This window comes from Podarcis melisellensis (assembly GCF_964234715.1).
Source record: "Podarcis melisellensis genome assembly, chromosome: 13".
Classification (NCBI taxonomy): domain Eukaryota; kingdom Metazoa; phylum Chordata; class Lepidosauria; order Squamata; family Lacertidae; genus Podarcis; species Podarcis melisellensis.
The window spans coordinates 24112317-24133644 of NC_138545.1; the positions used below are offsets into that span (position 1 = coordinate 24112317).

General features: G+C 41.6%; 1 protein-coding gene across 2 annotated transcripts; it reads right to left on the reverse strand.

Moving 5' to 3' along the window:
* Positions 1 to 943: 943 nt before the first annotated feature.
* On the reverse strand, positions 944 to 14084 carry LOC309355962 (uncharacterized protein). 2 transcript variants are annotated; one of them, XM_081887152.1, is made up of 11 exons: positions 13986 to 14084; positions 13283 to 13372; positions 12018 to 12123; positions 10799 to 11155; positions 9901 to 10014; positions 8395 to 8478; positions 7836 to 7875; positions 6307 to 6345; positions 3595 to 3638; positions 3122 to 3148; positions 944 to 1365 (listed from the first exon to the last, which is right to left on the reverse strand). In XM_081887152.1, exons 3-9 carry the CDS (start codon positions 12100 to 12102, stop codon positions 3605 to 3607), a joined length of 753 nt encoding a protein of 250 aa, XP_081743278.1. In that variant the 5' UTR covers positions 12103 to 12123; positions 13283 to 13372; positions 13986 to 14084; the 3' UTR covers positions 944 to 1365; positions 3122 to 3148; positions 3595 to 3604. The 2 variants fall into 2 exon arrangements, with proteins under 2 accessions (XP_081743278.1, XP_081743279.1); XM_081887153.1 differs by lacking the exon at positions 944 to 1365 and having other exon boundaries at positions 3094 to 3148.
* Positions 14085 to 21328: the final 7244 nt, after the last annotated feature.

Here is a 21328-nt window from a genome sequence, read left to right on the forward strand (position 1 = left end):
GTAATTGAAAATTAATAAAAAATTATTAATTAAAAAACACACAATTAAATTCCCAAAACATATACAGCGGTACCTTGGTTCTTGAAGGGCTTTGTTGTTGAACAAATCGGCTCCCAAATGCTGCAAACCCGGAAGTAAGTGTTTTGGTTTGCAAATGTTTTTTGGAAGTGGAACGTCCAACGCAGCTTCCACTTGAGTGCAGGAAGCTCCTGCAGCCAATCGGAAGCTGTGGCTTGGTTTTCGAATGGTTTGGGGAGTCGAATGGACTCCCGGAATGAACTAAGTTCGAGAACCAAGGTACCACTGTACAGACTGGGATAAAAATCTCCAGTTACAATGTTTGTTGGATAAGTCTTTCTGTCAAGTAAATTGAATCTGTCAAGTAAATTGTCCATGTCAGGATCCACAAGAAATGCACATTCTTTATGGGTAATCTCACACATTATGGTTCATCGAGGCAAGTCAAGACTTGCTTTGCTATTGGGGTTTGAGAACTTATCTGTGAGAAGCATATGCAAAATTATCCATCCATGACGCTGATGGAACTAAGGTGTGGCACTCCCTCCTCTCATCTTTCTGAACAATCTGCTTATCTTCAAACAACGGAATATTGATTTTTCCAGTGATCTTTACAGGATAAAGCTTATCAGGACAGGAGATACAGAAAGTGTGCAATTTACCGTATTTCTTGCTCTATAAGACTCACTTTTTCCCTCCTAAAAAGTAAGGGGAAATGTGTGTGCATCTTATGGAGCGAATGCAGGCTGCACAGCTATCCCAGAAGCCAGAACAGCAAGAGAGATTGCTGCTTTCACTGCGCAGCGATCCCTCTTGCTGTTCTGGCTTCTGAGATTCAGAATATTTTTTTCTTGTTTTCCTCCTCCAAAAACTAGGTGCGTCTTGTGGTCTGGTGCGTCTTATAGAGCGAAAAATACGGTACTTCTTGTGTGGACGTCATAAAAAGATAGGGTTCTGGAACTTTTCTCCTTATTTAGGAACATTCCTATATTTGTAAGATTTCCAGTCACTTCTAGATGAGTCCTTGGCTTTGTCTGAGCCTAGTAATCTTTCCCACCATCAAGTCCTATGACCCAGTAGCCATTCTCAGGATGCAGTTTGGCCTTTCCTTTTCTATGAACAGAATGAGAAGCAACCCCTAAGTCCCAATTTTCTTTTTGGTCAACTTCCACTTCTCAGTAATATTTGTCTTCAGAAAAACTGTGTGTGCCACAATGAAGGTATGGAGGGTTAACATATCACTGTACTAAAAAAGCTTAGAAATATTTCCTGTGTCTGAAACACTTTTGCTAACTCTGGACACTTCCGGTTGTGAGGGAGCTGACTCTGGGTTGAAGACCACGTCAACTGCGAAGTAAAGAAAACAGATTTCATTAATTGGACAACGACGTCACGTTCAACAAGCTGCCATTGTACCATGTGATAAATAGAAATTTCAATTCAATATCCCATTGCTAGGGATTTTCACTCAGAAGTAAATCCCATGAAGGTCAATGGGACATATTTCCTCACGATCTCCAAAGTGCCTTCCAGGAAGGTGTCTGCTGACTGGAAAAAGGATGTGCCAGAGCAGGGGAAGGCGCTTTTGAGATTGTAAAAGGATTGTGCCAAAGTTCCTCTGGGAGGCTGTTCCTGCAGGGCAGTGGTGGCGGAAGCAGCAAGGTGTGTATGGGAGCAAGCAAGCAAGCAAGCAAGTGGTGGGAGGGCAAATGGCGCTGTCAAGTTGGTGGCTGGGGGAAAAGAGGTGGCAGTACAGCGTACCGGTGCATATCACCTCAAAAAAAGCACTGATAACAAATGAAAGAATCATCCATCTCTGAGGGCCTTCTGGCGGTTCCCTCATTGCAAGAAGTGAGGTTATAGGGAACCAGGCAGAAGGCCTTCTCGGTAGTGGCACCTGCCCTGTGGAACGCCCTCCCATCAGATATTAAGGAAATAAACAACTATCTGACTTTTAGAAGACATCTGAAGGCAGCCCTGTATAGGAACGATTTTAATCTTTTATCCTTTATCATGTTTTTAGCGCTCTTTTGGGAGCTGTCCATTATTATTATTATTATTATTATTATTATTATTATTATTATTACTGGTACTACTTTTAATTTACGTATATTTCTCCTAATTTTTAGAATCCTATCCACTGAATTGGAGAGAACATTCATGTGGTTTTAAACACGAAAGCACACACAAGCAAGGCAGATACTAGTACAGTGGTACCTCGGATTACATACGCTTCAGGTCACAGACTCCGCTAGCCCAGAAATAGTACCTTGGGTTAATAACTTTGTTTCAGGATGAGAACAGAAATTGTGCTCCGGTGGCGCGGCAGCAGCAGGAGGCCCTTTTAGCTAAAGTGGTGCTTCAGTTTCAGGTTAAGAACAGACCTCTGGAATGAATTAAGTACTTAACCCAAGGTACCACTGTAAGATTGCACCAACCTGCACCCAGCAATTCACTATGTCACTATTTAACATAGTTTTGTTTTGCTTTTTTTGAAGTCTGGATATTTTCTTCAGTGCTGCAGAGGAATCTCCTCCATTTTCATTTAAAAACAAAACAAAAACAAATTCACTTTCAGCTTTTGATGGCAAGTAAAAACATTTTCTGGATCTTTATTGCATCCTTTTGGGACTGGAAGGATGATTACAAAGGAAGATTTGGGTTGTGCTTTACAGGATCATCTGAATAAGCGGCACAACACAAGGTGTGCAGAACTTTCTGATTCCCCCCACCACTAAAGCCCATTGTCTTTGCTTGTATTGTGCTACTTATAAGTATGACTATTGCAGAAGCGTCATCTTCCAAAGAACATGGAGGGGGCCCTGACATGAAGCTTGCTCCGTGCCTGGCTCCCAATTTGGCCTCAACAGTGGAAGGGGGGGCAGCCCCCTAAAAAAAAGATTGGGAGAACTCACAGAGCCTCAGCCCCCTGGAGCTAGAGCGTTTGGTCTATAGACTATTTTATTTAGCAGACAAGTGGTTCTTCCCATATTTTTTGTTTTGTTTTGTTATGGTGTTCTGTTTTGTGGTATCTCCCAATGTACCTCTGCAAATACTCAATGAAGTCTAAAAAAAAAGAAAGAAAAAAGTATGTTGTTCTCACATCTGAAGGAACAGGCCTCTCAGAACCCTGTGAATAAAGGAATGAAGAAAAGTAATTCTTAGTAAGTTCTTTTCACATAACAACCAGCAATGTTGGCACAAGCCATCCAGCGAGCTGGCCCACAGCACTTCTCCACACACCACAGAGGTAATGATGATGATGATTTTATATATATATTATGATGAAGGCAAGCTGTACAACTGAGGGGAATCTAGGTAGTGGCAGGTGGTGATCAAGGGAAGAACAAAATGCTCAGGCCAAGTGATCTTTAAAACTCTGTGCCAGTATCATCACTTTGGCTTAATCGAAGGTCCTTCACTAAATGAATGCCCACTACTGAGCACCTTAACCCTCCAAACTGATACCTACTTTTTTCATGTGTTTTGCCACAAACAAAGAGAAGTGGAATATATGGCTATATTTTAATTGGATCAAATGGTTGTTTGAAAGCGGAAGCATTGTATAAGGCATACCTTGTTCTTCCTACAATTTTCTGTTTTCTTGTAATACTGTAGTTCTAAAAAAGAGAAATGTATATAGTTTTCATTCTAAGCAGTATCACCCCCCCCAATCCCCTAATAGAAGGAATGATTCAGGTCCCTTGAGGTGAGTGGCATAGATATGACAGGGGGATTTCTACAAATACCATTGAGAGTGGTATAGGCATTATTTGTATATGTCTTTCGATGAACTGACTGGAAGACTATGGACCTAGCTAGATTGGTAAAGAAAAAGCGATATGTATTCATAGTATATGCAATATAACACTGTGACACCAGATGGCGATGAGGAGTCCTGTTTTTGCTAAGCCGATTTCTCTTTAAAAAGTTTACAATGCACTTAACTGAAACTTGAAGCTTCTTTGATGCATCTAGATCCAGCCTGTGAGTCAAGGGGGCTGGGGCTGGGGCAGTGTGTGTGTATGAATTCAACAGTGCTTAGTTTCCTTTTGCTGTTTGTTAATGTTGTTAATATTGTTTTGTGGATTATGAGTGCTGTCATGCTTTGTGAATTTTAGATTATGACTTCTTTGTGGTTCTGCTGTTTAATCTGTTTTGTTAGTTATTTTGTTGTTTTGTTAGTTGTTATAGAAAGTGGTTGTTTTACTGATGAGTTGTAAATTATTTTGTGTGATTTATGTTATGATTGTGATTTTCTTTTTTTTGAAATAATATTTATTAAGGTTTCAAAGAATTACAAAAATAAAAGTAAAAAGAAAACAGAAAATGCAAAATACAGAGAAAAATAAAAACAATTAAAAACAAATCAATGTTTCCATATCTTATCTTTCATTTACTTGTTTCCCTGACAACCTCTCACCTCCCTTTTTTGTATTCTAGTTCAGTTAGTTGTTTCAGCAAATCCTTTCCATTTTTGCTTTTATCTTAATAGTTTATCTTAATATATTGTATCTTTACATTCTCACCTATTCTTAATCCAATTTCACTTAAATTCTATTACATTACTACGAAAACCACATAACTTCATTCCAGCATCCTTCTAACATTCCTTAAGTGATTGTGATTTTCTATTCCGTTATTGTTTGTAAGCTACTTTGTGACTCATGTGAGTGAAAAGCAGCAAAGAAATACAGTGGTACCTCGGGTTACATATGCTTCAGGTTACATACACTTCAGGTTACAGACTCCACTAACCCAGAAATAGTGCTTCAGGTTAAGAACTTTGCTTCAGGATGAGAACAGAAATTGTGCAGCAGCGGCAGCAGGAGGCCCCATTAGCTAAAGTGGTGCTTCAGGTTAAGAACAGTTTCAGATTAAGAACGGACCTCTGGAACGAATTAAGTACTTAACCCGAGGTACCACTGTATAATGAATGAATGCATTGATTACATCATCTAACATTTAATTTAAAATCCAAAAGGTACGTGAAAAACAAAGGTAACTCTGATCTACAATTGGGCAAAAGGTAACTCAGATCTACAATTGGGCAATACTTTCATTAGGACCAGCCAAAAAGAAATGGCAACAGCTGCAGGGTTTCTTTTGTTGCCTCAGCCGTGGACCAAAGCAGTGGACAAGGAAGTCCAAGTTAGAGTAGTTACGTGGCAGTTAAGAGATCTGAATAAGAAGATGCAGGAGATACTGGGGTGTCAGCTTAATAAGTAAGACAGAACACCATGGAAACTGTGCATGGAGTGGGGGACTTAACCAGACTTAGCTTATTCTCTCACTACCAACAGAGAGTCACAGAGGAGTTGATCAAGGCTACATTCAGCAGGGGACAGTGTTTCCATTCAGCTATAATGATAGTTAGCAGCAAACAGTCCAACAAGCACGGGAATGGTTATCGGTTCAATTGAGCTTGATTTACAAGCATATTCACAGAGCTGCTCTCGCACACATCCACCACACATCAAGGATGTTCAAATCTGAGTCTTTCTGGTTATGTTTCCAACAAGAGCCATGCCAAAACCTCTTAAGCCTGCCTCTGTGTTTATGTTCTTCCTATAGGTGTGCCCAACATTGGGACTTTGGACTGAGAGTGTTAATTGGTTCTCCATCACTGTCACTAGAGAGTGGTTCCGGAGCCACCCGACCCCTTGGCAGACTGTCTTCATCTGGGCTCTCTTCCAGCCCCCTCCCATTGATAAGGAAGTGCCAGGTCTAGAAATGGGGTGTCATTTCGAAAAGACAAGCCTCCTGTCTCTTCCGCCGGCTGACTCTCCTCTCCTACCCCATCTCCTGCCTCATTTGCTGGGTCCTGGAGAGTCAGGTTTCTGACATCAGCCCCTAACCCACAAATCAGTTACAGGGAAGAGCTTGGAATGCTCCCCCCCACATAATGTCATGTGTTTAATGTTTGGCTAAGACTGGCAGAAAATGCTTCAAAGCACAGGGATAATCTTGATGGTTTATTTTTAAATACAAAAATGACAAAGGCAAGCTAAAAAACTGAGGGAAACCTAGACAATGGCAGATGGTGATTGAGGGAAGAACAAAATGTTCAGGCCCAGCGATCTTTAAAACTCTGTGTTGGTGTCATCATTGTGGTTTAATCTAAGGCCCCTAACTAAAGGAATGCCTGCCAATGTGCACCTTAACCCTCCAGTCTAATACCTTCTTCTTTCATGTGTTTTGTCACAAAGAAAGAGAAATGGAATATGTGGTTATATTTTAATTGGAACAAATGGTTGTTTAAAAACAGAAACATTTTATAAGACATACCTTTTTCCTTCTGCAGTTTTCTGTTTTCTTTTAATTGTACTAAAAAGAGGAATGCAAACAGTGAAAAGCATATGGCTTTCATTCTAAGCAGTATGGCCTGCAATCCCTTAATGGAGAGAATGATCCAGGTCCCTTAGGGTTAGTGGCATGATCAACAGGAGGGATTTGCCTGACAAAGAGGGTTGCTTCCCCTGCTGACAGCAATCGTTAGCTGCAGACACAGGACAGGCAGACATCTAGTCTGTCTTTGAATCTCCTATACTTCTACAAAATTAGAATTCCAGAATACTAGGCATGAAAAACCCCCAAAGAGAGAAAAGCAGCCCCGAAAGGGGTATTTGTGCATGCTCATAATGCTGATATTTACTGGCTGGAGTAACACAGGGGAAAGTATGGGCCGGGGAAGACATTCACAGGGAAGACATTTCTCAGTCTAGACACCAGTTTCTTAACATAACTAAGGTATTCATAAACAATTAATAGAATATCAACGAGTATAAAAGCAAACCGAACAATTCTTCATAAGATAAACTATCACAAGATCAACAATCATAAGATACAAAACAAAGATGCAAACCCCCCCCATGAATGGCGAAACGTCCCTCCCCAGTAACAAAACCCCCCTAAACAACATTCCAGTTCAATAGTCCAGAGTGTGAGAATCTCGAAACTAAATTTTATAAAAGGAGAAGATGGAGTTACCGTATTTTTCGCCCCATAGGACGCACCTAATTTTTTTTTGGGGGGGGGGAATAAAGGGGAAAAATTTATTTGCGGGGAAATAAAGGGAAAAAAATTATTCCCCCCCCCCAGGCGCGGGGCTGGGACGGGGGAAGCCCGAGCTTCCCCCGACCCCAGCCCCCAGAACATGCAGCTCTCCACAAGCCGTGGGAGCCCAGCGCCGGGCTCCCACAGCTGAAGCTAGGCCCGGGCGCACCGCGCCTCCCCACTGTCCCCCAAGCTGGTGGGGGGGGGGAGAGGCAGGCTTCTCCCCGCTGCCAGCCTCCAAAGGACGTCGGGAGACAGAGGGATGGCGGCGTTCCGCCTCCCCGCTGTCCCCCGAGCTTGTGGGGCTGGCGGTGGGGCTCTCCTGAAACGCTTCTGTGTTCTCACTGAAGGATGATTACAAAGGAAGATTTGGGCTGTTCTTTACAGGACCATCTGAATATGCTGCATGATACAAAGTGTGCAGAAATTTCTGATTCCCTCCCACCACTCAAGCTCATTGTCTTGTATTCTGCTAATTATAACTAAAAGTATGTTTATTGGCAATTTATTTTATTCAACAGGCAAGTGGTGTTCTCTCTCTCTCTCTGGTGTTCTGTTTTGTGTAATCTCTTATTGTACCGCTACAATAACTTAATAAAGGTTAAAAAGAAAGAAAGTCTACCTTGTTTTCATGCGTTTCAAAGTACAACTATGCAGAACACAACGTGTTTTGTCACAAACAAAAGGAAAATGAAATATAGGGTTATATTTTAATCGGATCAAATGGTTGTTTGAAAGCGGAAACATTTTATAAGGCATACCTTTTTTCTTCCTGCAGTGTTCTGTTTTCTGGAAATAGTCCTAAAAAACAGAAATGCATATGGTTTTCATTCTAAGAGATATGGCCCACCAATCTCCTAACAGAGGGAATGATCCAGGTCTCTCAGGGTGAGTGGCCTGCCTACAGCAGGGATTTGACTGACTGAGGGACTTTCCACAAATACCATTTAGAGTGGCATAGTTGCTGGGTGTACACAAGCACCATCCTGCTTTACGTGCGATTCTGGAGACATTGTTTCACACCACTTCCCTCTGATCAGTAGAGCTAATCAAGTCTCCATTCAGCACGGGGCATTGTTTCTATTCAGTCCCTAACCCACAAATCAGTTACAGGGAGGTGCTTGGACCACCTACCCACACCCCAGATAATGTCCCAGGCTTAATGTGGGGCTCAGGCTGGCAGAAAATGCCTCTTGGTTTAGCAAATGGGTAATCTTGATGGTTCATATTTCTCCTTTTAAGTACCAAAATTGAATATGTGGCCGTGTTTTCAGTTGATCAAATGGTTGTTTACAAGCAGACAGATTTTACAAGACATACCTTCTTCTTCCTCCTTTATTTCCTCTTTTTCTTCTTTAGCACTCTGCTCTTCATTCCGTGAGAGAGTTTCCTTTTCTCTGGCACCTTGAGATGTGGGGTGGGGGGAATCACAAGGAAGTCCAATTTAGCTTGGCATCTAAGGGCACCACCAGAATAGAATACCCTAATGGATATTTTTATTTGCAACCAACTACAGAATATAGAGCTGTAGGTCTCTACAGTAAAAGTCCCAAGGCAAGGATGTAAGAGTGGATAAATTCTGTGGATTGGGGTAGTCTTCTTGTGCCTGTTCAGATATTGCTGGACTCTAGCCTCAGCCAGCATCATCAGGGATGATGGGAATTGTAATCCAGCTACAGTACTGTTAAAATCACAGATTAGTCATCTGTTCTATAAGCCATTTTTTTTCCCACGTGCTTTTTATTAATTTTCAAATTAAAAGGTACAGAAACATAATACACAAAATTAAATTCTCATTTTCACAGAGTTTAGATATGACTTCCTTCAACCTTTCCTCGAATCATCCGTACTAACCTTTTTGTAAAATTTCGCGTTTGTTAGTTTGTAATGTCATTAATCGATTTGATTCTACCATTTCTCTTTCGACAATACCCTTTGCTCGTTACAGAACTCCCTTAAAACCCACCAATGTTATTTGTCCCTCACTTAAATTTTCCAGATAGTTCGTGAAGCTTTCCCAGTCCTTGATAAACCTCTGATCTTTTAAGTATCTGATTTTCCCTGTCATTTTGTCCATCTCCACATATTCTAGCAGTTTTGCTCTCCATTCCTCAATCGTCGGCAGACCCTCTGATTTCCAACTTTGGGCCAATAAGACTCTTGCCGCCGTTGTTGCGTACTGGAACAGCTTGTGATCTTTCCTTTTTATCTCCTTCCCTAGCAAGCCCAGCAAGAAAGCCTCGGGTTTTTTAGCAAAGGTGTATCTTAAAATTTTTTTCAATTCGTTATACACACTCTCCCAAAACTCTTTGACCTTTTGGCATTCCCACCACATATGGTGCCATTTAAGGGGGATTGTACCCTCTGTTGGATTGTTTTTGTACATCTGCAGACCTTGTGCAGAGGCAGATCTAGGGGAGCATGACTGGTTCGGCCACAGTAGGCACAGAGCTTCTGGGACACTGCAGCAGGTGACACAACTATGAAGTCCTACAGAAGGCCGGATTTGGGCGTCACACGGGAGACCACTGAAATGTGAAAAACCACGGTCCACCATTGCCTTGTAATTACTCTGAGCATGTAGATAAATCTCTCTTGGGTCTCTGCTTTGGCTGCAATCTTATCTGCACTCCTAAGGTCTGAGGGCTCTTTGCCCCCCAATAAAATATTTGAGGGGGCTGCCCCCCAAAACTGATGGGCATTGCCATGCAAACGGTGTGTGTACACTGCGTCTGGGGCCCCCAATATTTTATGCAAGTTGGCCCCACTGTCTGCACTCCACTCCTCACATGAATTCACTGTTAGAGAGAGTGATTTATACGGTACCTTTGTGTATGACTGCCCAAACAGTGACTGCAAGAGCAAGAAGGCTGAGAAGAAAAAAGACAAATATCACCCCAAAGGCAGTGCAGGAACAATAATTCTCTGAGGTACTGTTGCCTGAAAGAAAGAAATGGCAGAGAATAAGGGATACCATTTTATATGCTATGATAGTCAGACAATCAGGCAGTATGATTAATCAACTGAAAACCTTTCCATTGATTAAAAATAGGTTCCTAATTGATCAGGCAGCAGATATTTTAAAAACGTTAACCATTTTAAATGGAACCACTTGAGTTCTGAGATTTTTGGACTCATTGCCATCTATCCAGGGACTCAGTATCAGTCGTGGCAGCAGGAACTCATGGAGGACAATGGAGAGGACTATGATAACACATTATTCAGAAATTCAGCCAGGTCCTTTCTTTGCTGATTAGATTATGATGTCGCAAAGAGAGTAGTGGGAAATATAGTTGTAAGGGGGCCTGTTTTCCTTTGTTAACCCCCTCCCATGCCCACATGAACCAACTAAAAAAGATAAAATACATCATGCCACTTTATAAGCATAGATGCAAATTTGGAACTAACTGCTAAAATTTAATCAGAAATAGTATCCAATTCACCCTAGTGAATAGATGACTCAGGTTCCTGCTCAGTTTGCTGAGCAGTCACTAACTGTTAATGATCAAATTCAAGGCCGCTGCTTTCCCCTCTTATGGCTCTTCATCTTTAAACCAGTCTTGGACTGGGAAGCTTTTCAAAGAGAGGGTGCCTTCAAATAGGACTTCCTTTGTGAAGGAGAGGTCATCTCTGGTGATTACTGTAGCTTTAAATTTTACACCACAAATGCAAACGTTAGGCCTGAGCTATTTCCTCTGTGCCTGTCCTACTTTGTGATTCATACCTTTTGAAGATTCAACAACCAGAACAGTTTGGGTCTGAGCACCCCAGTCTTTGGTCTTGACAATGCAGCTGTAGCTTCCTTCATCAGACTTTTTGGCCATTTTCAGCATCAAGGAAACATTTCCAGTGTCCAGTCCCTCTGTGGCAAACACTGCCCTGGACTCATAGCCTTGCCCAAATGTTTCCTGGCCAGTGAAAGCTGTGAACTGGTAGATGTTCTCCGTGTTGTCATCTACGGTTTTTTTCCACTGAACTTCCACGTTTTGTGGCAGAGCCCCAGAAGAGCTCTGGCAAGGCAAGATGACATCTTGCCCCACATACCCAATGACAAATAGGGCAGAGTTCAGTTCAAAATGGTCTGGAAAAAAATCACAAATATTAAAGGCAACAACAGCACCACCATGTCTGAATGCAGGTCTGAGATCCAATCCCCAGCATTGGCAGGTAGAGCTGGGAGAGAACCCTTTCTGAAATTCTGGAGAGCTGCTGCCAGTCAGTGCAAACAATATTAAGCTAGATGGATCAGTAGTCTGAATTCAGTACAGTGGTACCTTGGGTTACATACGCTTCAGGTTACAGACTCCGCTAACCCAGAGTTATTACCTCGGGTTAAGAACTTTGCTTCAGGTTGAGAACAGAAATCGTGTAGCGGCGGCACAGCAGCAGCAGAAAGCCCCATTAGCTAAAGTGGTGCTCCAGGTTAAGAACAGTTTCAGGTTAAGAACGGACCTCCAGAACGAATTAAGTTCTTAACCCGAGGTACCACTGTATAAGGTTAGGCTGCTATCAAACAAAACTAGTTTGCTCACTGAACTCTTCTCATGCCAAAGCCTCATCTGTTACTGAGACATCCTCCTGCTTAACAGTGACTGCCCCACCTTGTCTTTGAACATTTCATTACTTACTCCTACTTGAAATGAGAGTAAGATGTAGGGAGGCAAAAAGAATTAATTAGCTGTTCCGCAGGTCCACTGCAGCTCCTAGTTTCCCCGTAAGAATCAGTCGTATACTGAGAACACAATCAAGATGGAGGCAGACACATTTCCAGATTCTGCTATGGCTACTCCACTGTCAAGTAGGAAAGGAGAAATTGCAAAGATCCACCAATGAGAACCCCATGTGCACATTGATTTCTGTGTCACAACATGCCTAAAAGTCCTTCTTGGCTAAGTCCATGGCAACATAACATTTTGCTGCTGCTGCTTCTCTACACTTTTTACCTGATGAAGGGATCAGTGCCAGGACTACAATGTAGAAAGAACCAAGAATGAGATGGACAATTTCTTGAGGTTTATGGACCCCCATCCTTCTTTAGACAGCTCCGATCTGAAATATGAGCAACAGCAGCAACAAACATAATTAGGAGCAAATGCTTTGTGTTTCGAAGCCCCTCTCTGTTACAGCCTCATCTACCCCAACAAATCATAGCAATCCAGGTGTCAAAGTCAAGGAGAATAATATGTTTTAATTCTGTGAAGTTTTTGTTTCTTGTTAAAAAAATCTCCATTTTGTCAATAGCTACTTCCATGTGGAAATTTAATGTAGAAGGATTTAGAAGTCGTTCTTGCTAATATGCACAACAAGACATGTCTCTTTACCTTGGCCTTTGACAAATCAGATATTTGCTTTTGGGGCTGATCTTATTTTTCTGGTTGTAAAATGTTTTAACTGACTTTTCATAATGCATTTTTACATTGTTGAAATCTGACCTCAGACCATAGGGTAAAGTACAAGTGGGGCGGGGCGAGTGAAGAGAAATGTAAAATAATGATTACTACAAAAGTATCAAAATCAACGACAATAATATCTGCTGGCATTCCGAGCTAGGGAGGTTTCGGATGGTAAGGGGTTTTGAAGAAGAAATCCTGTCACGCACTTTCTGAGGGGTTTTGAAGAAGAAATCCTGTCATTCACTTTCTGAGGTATTGCTGTGACAATAAAGGACATTACCACATGAAAAATGGGGACCTAAACAAAATTTTGCAGAGCATTCCTGCCCTCTAACAGGACTGCTGCTGCTTAGGAATCCAGTCAGTCTGGAGCAAGAGCCATGTAAAGCGCTTTTTTCCCCTTCAGTTTATAGAGGGAGGGCAGCTTTCAGGAGTTGAAGCGAAATGGATACATTTTTATTTTCCATCTTCCTGAAACCATGCAGTAAATAAACCTACAGGGATTAGGTTTGTAGTTGGTTGCCTCCCTCAGTCTGATTGTTTTGTTGTTATATAGTATTGGGTAGGGATGGGAGAGAAATTTGGTTTGGTTCATATTTCAATGCGAATGTACTTAATCTGCACTTGCTAAAAAGACACACAAACTGAAACGCAGTGATCCTTCAAAATTCCCACTGACTCATGTGATGCAGTTCTCCAACCAAAACCTGTGTACAAAAATGCACACATTAGGGGAAAGCGAGCACTAAAAGGTCCGGTTCTTGTTGGCTGTTAGAAAACATACTGTAATACAAACCTCTGCAAAGTACACATACCTTTCACCAGTACTGAGAACTGCACATTCATCCATTGAGAAAATAACTACTTCCTGGATGTTTTCTCAAACGTAACTTCTATGTATTTTGCTGGGGAAAGAGAGAACGAGAGAGAAAGAGAGCAATGCATTAAAATGCAGCATTTTATACAGGATAGATATGGATAGTGGCTAACATTGTGTGTAGACCACCTCCTCAACCAGCAGGGGTAGTGTACTAGATGCAGAGGAAGTGGGGTGTGTGAATACAGCCCTCCCCTTTGGTATCTGTTTCAGTTCCTCCCACTAAAGAGTTGTAGGTAGCTCAAGTTCTTCAGATCTGTTCCACATATCCTCTCTTTCATTTCTTCTCTGTCTTCTACAGGCAAATTATATATAAAACTGCTTAAGAAATTCAGAAAAAGGTAATTTGAGACATAATCTAATCACATTTTTAATCCGATTTGATTTCAGGTTAGAATATCCAAGTATACACTTAATGTTCCTGCTGACAACAGTGGGGGTTATATTAGGTAAATAATTTTGACTGTATTGTGTCCTTACATTGTGTGAACGGTGAAAAAGCTCAAGGGGATGATCATGTGAAGAAATCCCACTTGCTGACTGTGATAATGCACTTTGAATTATCCGTAAAAGCAGCTATGCTGTCACACCCTTTGACAATAAAATAATATTAATTAAAAAAAATACAAGGAAGAAGTTACCTTTTCCTGGATTTAGAAGAAATCACGATCGTGATTAAAATGCTCTGCCCTTGACTACCAGAAACCAAACGGCGGTTGGTATTTGTTTCGCTTTTATTCTTGGCAGAGTGAGAGCAGGTTCAGTGCTGCTGAACCTTGGCCAGAAAAAACAGATAAAATTACAGATTAATTTAGGGGAAGGGCTGAAGCTGAGTGGCAGAGTATTTCTCTTGCAGGCAGAGTTAGCACATGCTAATTTTATGCAAATATGTTTCCTCTTTTGCCTCTTTTCTGGTGATGTGTAGGTAGCTACCCTACATTTCTTCTGCTTCAGTTGAGCAACCACCTCCCAGCAATAAAACGTAATGTTTGCATGAGCAGAATACTTGCCAATATGATAAATGGTGTATTGTAGAGGTAGGGTTTGCTTACTGCTAAGATCACTTAAAACTTTGGTTCACTATGAAATTCCTGCTAGTAAAGACACAGGTGAGGGGACCTCCTGACAATGCTATTTGCAAGTACAATGTTTTAACTGGAGAAAGAAAACGACAACTGCTGCAGAGAGGTTCTGCAAAAGAAGCAAATGGACAAAAAACATGCAGTCTGGGCAGGGCAGAGCCCTAATTTGGAGGGTTCAAGATCTTCCCTACTCATGGGGGCATGTTTGCAGGCATCAGTGGTGGTAGAGGAGAAAGGGATTGCAAGGAAACCTTGCTCCGAGCACCTTGTGTATATGAACATGCCCAGTGTCCTGTGCCCCTGCTGTCCTGATGTTCACCTCAGCATACAAGCCAATAATCAGAGCACCACCAATAATACCCAAAAAGTGTAGGCTGGCCAAGGGTGCCTTTAACCCAGTACTACCTCATTTGATTATCCCATCACTCCATCCAGTTCACATCTTCTATAAATAAAACCAAAATTCAAAAACAGCCCGCTGCAGATCCTCAAGAAATAAGTCACAGCCTGCCTTGGACCATCTTCCTGAAAAATGGTGGGGAAGATCAACGTGGATCCTGCCATGAGGAATGTACCCCAAACAAAGTCCTTAATCAGGCAATTCACCTTCCTGCAGGCCCTATTGTCCTTGATTGGTAGGTGTGCCTCTTGCCACACACAAGGCTCCAAGAACTCAGACCAAACCAAGGAAAGAAAGTATGGATCTAGCAAAGATCCTTTGTAACTCTCGCTAGGATGTTAATTCCTGTCCATTGGATGAAATAATTCTCACCGAAATGGATGCGTAAGATATGGGGGAAGAACCCAGGCACCTCAAGGTGAGAAAATGTGGCCAGCTGCTCTCCTCAAGGTATGCTTCTCCCAGTTATGCACTGGAAAGTAATATGCACAGGCAAATGTAACTGCATACCAACAGCCGATTATGCATCCCTCCATTGCACACAGAACAAGAGGGATTGCTCTCATAGTGTAACTCTGAAAGCCTATGGCAACTGGCCCAAATCTGTCTAAAGAAGGGAGAGAGTTACCAGAGAGTATCTAAGATGTAACTTGTAAACACTGGAATGCCATCTCTTGATGTCCTTGATAAGATCTGTAGGGATGCCCATCAAGCCACAGCCATGGCTCCAATACGGAATGAATGCATTCCAAACTGTCACATCATCTGGTGATGTAGGGCCTGGGGCAACAATGCCCCAAATTGAAACTGCATCAGTGCTGAGGAATCCTGATTAAGCAAAAGATAAACATAACTCATAGGCCTATTGGCCAAATAAGCCATGAGGGCCATCATGGGCCATATGTACAAATGGGCAGCTATCAAGCATGACCTTGGTGCCAAAGCCTTGCTGGTCCGTCATGAACCACTTCAACACTATGTGCCTCCATCCACCTGTAACAGGAACATCCCTAAACAGCAAGACCTGCAGGAGGAGTCTGACTGGAATGGAGGGAGCAGCTCACCCAGCCAGATTTTAATAGGAAGCTTACCTGTCTGTCAGGCAGTTTTTCATGTCAGGCTGTCTGTCAGGCTGTCTGTCAGTGTACTATGTTTTTATCATTGATGTTCTGTAATGTATTTTTAATGTTTTAATGTTGTACACCACCCTGGGATCTTTAGATAAAGGGCGGTATATAAATTGAATAAATAATTAATAGTAATAATAACAATACCTAAATCTCACTAATTACATGGATTAGGAAAAAGTATGAAAGTTGTGTTGGCAAAACCCTCAGAAGGGGAACAGTAAAAAACAAACAAACTTCAGAATGTATTTTAGGCTGATTGTAGAACTGACCACATTGCTACAGCATAACATTTATTTTGGGACATTCGCTCATTTTTTCTCTTCCTTTGAGGTTTTTGTTAACGTACTGTTTAACCTCTTAGCGTAATAATTTTTTTAATAGCTTGTGCAAACACATACTATCCAGACTCATCTCTGCCTGTAATGTGGTCACTATGTCTGCAGAGAAGGGTATCTGCTCTTGCACTCTGCTTCAGCTTGTGGGCTTCAAACATGTATCTTGCGGTTGGACACAGTGAGAACAGAAAGCTAGGCTAGAAAGGCCTTTGGTTTGATCCAGCAATGCTCTTCTTATGTATCTGTACATGACCTAAAGGCTATATAACAGTTCTTGAAAAAGGAACGCTAACAGCTACATAAATTGAATGATTATTATTAAATTGAAAGAAAACTCCATGTGGCATTGGATGGAAGAGTCTCAACTTCTTCAGTGGTACTTTCTCAGGTGGACTCGGCAGAATTTCCAAAGATTCTTTTAAAAACCTAGTTTTACAAGATAAATCCAAGCTGTGATTTAATGCCTCATATTTTCTTCCTCACCTCAGCATACACACAGACTTGTAACAGGTGGTTCAAGCAGGCTGAAAGTCTGGGTGTTCTTAATAAGGCCACAGTTACCTTCTCTTCCAGGGAGAAAAATATGGTTGCTGCCACCATTATGCCCCCTTTCCATTATATGCTTGAGAGAACAACAGTGTTTTCACCTGGGATCTAAGAGTTAGAAGATCTGGTGCTAGTCAAGTTTCACCGAGAAGGGACATTCAACCAGGGATGCCAGCAGGATTTCCTGGGCTGAGTACCACTGCCACACAAGCATGGGTGTAGCCAGGATGGCAGTAGCATGGGGTTTGGGGTGGCAGAACCTGAGTTAGTTAAGTATTTTTTATTGATTTACTTGATTTGGGGCTACTTCTATATACAGACAGACCCTCCAAGAGTCCCTATTTTCCAGGGATGTCCCTATTTTTTAATGTTGAATGTTTTATTATGTTTTTATATATGTTGGAAGCAGCTGAGGCAACCCAGTAAGATGTGTGGGGTATAAATAGTAAAAATTTCATTATGGAATGGGACAGCCCTATTTTCATCAGAGAAATGTTGGAGGGTATGTACAGTATGTATATAAACTTAGGAAAGCCTGCCTGTTGCAAAAGTAAAATGGGGAGGGGAGAATAATTCATAGACCTTGAGCTCCTGTGTAGAAAAACAAGACATTCTGAGCACATGCAACTTCACAACTCTTGTGTGGCGAGTTCCTATCCCACCCAGGTGGAAAAAATGACAGATGACACAATTATTCAGATTAATGGGCTAAAAAAGGCCACAACGTTATTGGTTACAGGTGATGAGTGGTATTGGCTTAGACATTGGTCCTAACCGACTATATCTGACTTCAGCCCATCCGCTTGAAGTCCGGGAAGGGTTAACCACCAGTAGAGGGAGTCCTACTGATGCACATTAACTAGGAACTCCCCTGGGGTCACCGATAGGGGGTGTGCTTTAGACCCTCACCTCCCTAGTAAAGGTAAAGGTAAAGGTACCCCTGCCCGTACGGGCCAGTCTTGACAGACTCTGGGGTTGTGCGCCCATCTCACTTAAGAGGCCAGGGGCCAGCGCTGTCCGGAGACACTTCCGGGTCACGTGGCCAGCGTGACATCGCTGCTCTGGCGAGCCAGAGCCGCACACGGAAACGCCGTTTACCTTCCCGCTGGTAAGCGGTCCCTATTTATCTACTTGCACCCGGAGGTGCTTTCGAACTGCTAGGTTGGCAGGCGCTGGGACCGAGCAGCGGGAGCGCACCCCGCCGCAGGGATTCGAACCGCCAACCTTTCGATCGGTAAGTCCTAGACGCTGAGGCTTTAACCCACAGCGCCACCTGCGTCCCACACCTCCCTAGGCTTTGGACTAATAATACCTTTGCATGTCCTCCACACAGCGGCTACTAGTTAGTTGGTTATCCGTGGACTGTGGTGTATTAATACAGAGTGACAAGTTGTGGAGGGGGGAGTTGTCAGCAGAGACAACCATAAAATCATAGAATAAATTACAGGGGCATAAAGTTAAAATTCCTATAAACAATGATACTTTTCTGTTACTCAGTGAGGGCAAAATATTGAGTGTGTTCTGCTAAGAGTTGTGAAGTTGCATGTGCTCAGAATGTCTTGTTTTTCCACCCAGGAGCTCAAGGTCTATGAATTATTAGTCCACCTCCCTAGGCTTTGGACTAATAATTCATAGACCTTGAGCTCCTGGGTGGAAAAACAAGACATTCTGAGCACATGCAACTTCACAACTCTTAGCAGAACACACTCAATATTTTGCCCTCACTGAGTAACAGAAAAGTATCATTGTTTATAGGAATTTTAACTTTATGCCCCTGTAATTTATTCTATGATTTTATGGTTGTCTCTGCTGACAACTCCCCCCTCCACAACTTGTCACTCTGTATTAATACACCACAGTCCACGGATAACCAACTAACTAGTAGCCGCTGTGTGGAGGACATGCAAAGGTAAGTGGTGCACTACAATATTAACATTTCCCTCTGATTTCTTTCAAGTGTGTTATTGTTGAGTGAAACATTCAAAGCCAGCAAATTCTATTTTACACTGCAAAGGGTGCACAGTTGGGGAGTGAATGGAATAATGTGAACAGTAATTAAACAGACATACACAGGGCAGACTCTCGTCTTCAATGCAGCCTCAGGCTACCGGGAACAGCAAAGGTGCTTCTGGCGCCTTCATTATACAGTGGTATCTTGGGTTAAGAACTTAATTCGTTCTGGAGGTCTGTTCTTAACCTGAAACTGCTCTTAACCTGAGGTACCACTTTAGCTAATGGGGCCTCCTGCTGCCACTGCACCACCATCGTGCGATTTCTGTTCTCATCCTGAAGCAAAGTTCTTAATCCGAGGTACTATTTCTGGGTTAGCAGAGTCTGTAACCTGAAGCGTCTGTAACCCGAGGTACCACTGTACAGCTTCAAGCAAATGCTGAATACCCATTTCTTTATCCTGGTCTTTGACATTTGAGGTGTATATTTTTAGGAACCGCCTCATTTTTGTGGTTGAAGGGGTTTTAAACTGTTTTTCATGTTGTTTTTAATCTTGTAACCCATCCTGTGATGTTAGGGTGAAGGGCGGGTAAATAACAACAACAACAGCAACAACAACAACAAATGAATGTTATATTTGTCATTTTGGTGTTACATTAGTCACAAGAAAAAGTGTTTGTAAAACACACCTCACCACATTTTCTTAATGCTAAGAACCTAAAAGAATGTAATAAGGTTAAGACATATAGACTTCTCTTTTCATTTTTTGGGGTGAATTTTTTTATTATTCTTTCATTTTATAAAAAAGAGAAGATAATGGTAATGAGAAGAAAACTAACAAATAAGAAACATAACTATAAAATAGGCATGTAGAATGAGTAGTTGTGCATGAGTTAAAATAACAAAGTACAAGGAAAGAATATCCATGTTAACAGATCATCAAGTATAGTTCCAAATTTGATGACAGTTGATGCAACAAAACACGTCTCTCCCGTGTCAGTCTCTACAGCCACAGCAGGTACTGTAACTCTCCAGCGGTTTGACCTCAACTCTGAAGGCACACACTTCCATTGTCTTTTGAGACAGATGGTTGTAAAATACCTTTAAATATAACATGAATTGAATTCCTCTCCCAACTCTTATGATGGTAGAAGGAAATTTAGGAAGAAGGAAATGAACATACTTTATCCCAGTTTAACTTAATGTCATACCAGCTTCTTTTGTATAGAATTTAGAAAATCCTTGTCTAAGAAACACACACACACACACACACACACACTTGAAAAAAATCTAGTGCAAGGACCCAAAAAACTCCATGAACAATTTTGATCACTGTTTCTCAGACAAGGCCTTTCTAAATTATCTCAAGCAGGAGAATTTTCCAAGGACTAAGGTATTTATATGACTCTATTAATCTCCATCTTAAAAACACATAGCATAAATAACCACGAGCAAATGTGTTTGTTGTGATTGCATATACAGAGATCTGACTTAAAATAGCTACCTCAGATTAAGGTTGAGGCTAAGAATGCCATTGTGGCCCAGAAACCAAGCCAATGAATCCTGCCTCAGACTGTGTGTGAAATTGGATTAAGTGAAAATTCTTACCCACAAATTCACAGGCTCATTATCAGCCAGTGAATTCAGGCAGCAGGGGGATTAGGTGTCTCTCTGTGTGCAAAAATCTTTGCAAGATTTGAGGGCCCCCCACTGGAAGTAAAAGTATTTCAACAGTTTTTTATTTAAAAAAACCCTTTATTCTTCTTTGCGGTCTTTGCAGTTCCATTTAAGAGTTCTGTGACTGTGCAGCTCAACATTTTGAAATGTTCTGTAGCTAGACATCAACACATATTTAGACAACCCAAAAAAAGGAAAATGCTTAGTACACAGATGTAGGGGGGGCTTCAATAATTTTCTGTATCTAATTATATTTTTTTGATTTACAAGAAATCTACAATTCAACCCACAACAATAATGCATGGTTTGTTTGTTTGTTTACATTTACATTTTTACAATTGTTATTGCATAGATTTTATATTGTGCGTTAAAGGGCATTTCAGGAAGAAGAGCTCCTAAATGGCAAAGTCAAGTGTCAATAATATTTTGGATGTTCATTGTTGTTTCTCTTTAATAGTAAAATGCAATATCTCTTAGCTATGCCTGGGAAAGAAGAGCCTTTGCGAAGATAGAAAGAGGTACCCAATTTTTCTGAGGGCTGATGGGCCATTGACAGCTGGTTGGTGAGCTGGATTCAGCCTATGGGCTGCAGGTTCCAACCCGTGGTTTATTTATTCTATGAATCAACTCTCATATGGATTTTAAAACTTTTATTGATGCATTTGCAAGCCTGCAGCCTACAGACTGAAGCAGAAGTTCTGGACACTTAGGTGCTTTTACTTGGCCTCTTCATTAGCTGTTCCCTGTTATTCATCTCTGGCTTCATGACAATAATATAGCATTTGGGGAAGAAGATGCAGCCCAGCAGCCCAGCACTGGAACCTAAGATAGAGAAAATCTCCACAGCCACCATGTATTTCCCTT

Coding starts and splice junctions, on each gene's coding strand:
- LOC309355962 (XM_081887152.1), bottom strand. CDS start 12,102: ATGGGGGTCCATAAACCTCAAGAAATTGTCCATCTCATTCTTGGTTCT. Junction 10,015..10,798: donor GGTTGTTGAATCTTCAAAAG/GTATGAATCACA, acceptor TCTTTCTTTCAG/GCAACAGTACCTCAGAGAAT. Junction 3,639..6,306: donor AAAACTGCAGAAGGAAAAAG/GTATGTCTTATA, acceptor TCTCTTTTTTAG/AACTACAGTATTACAAGAAA.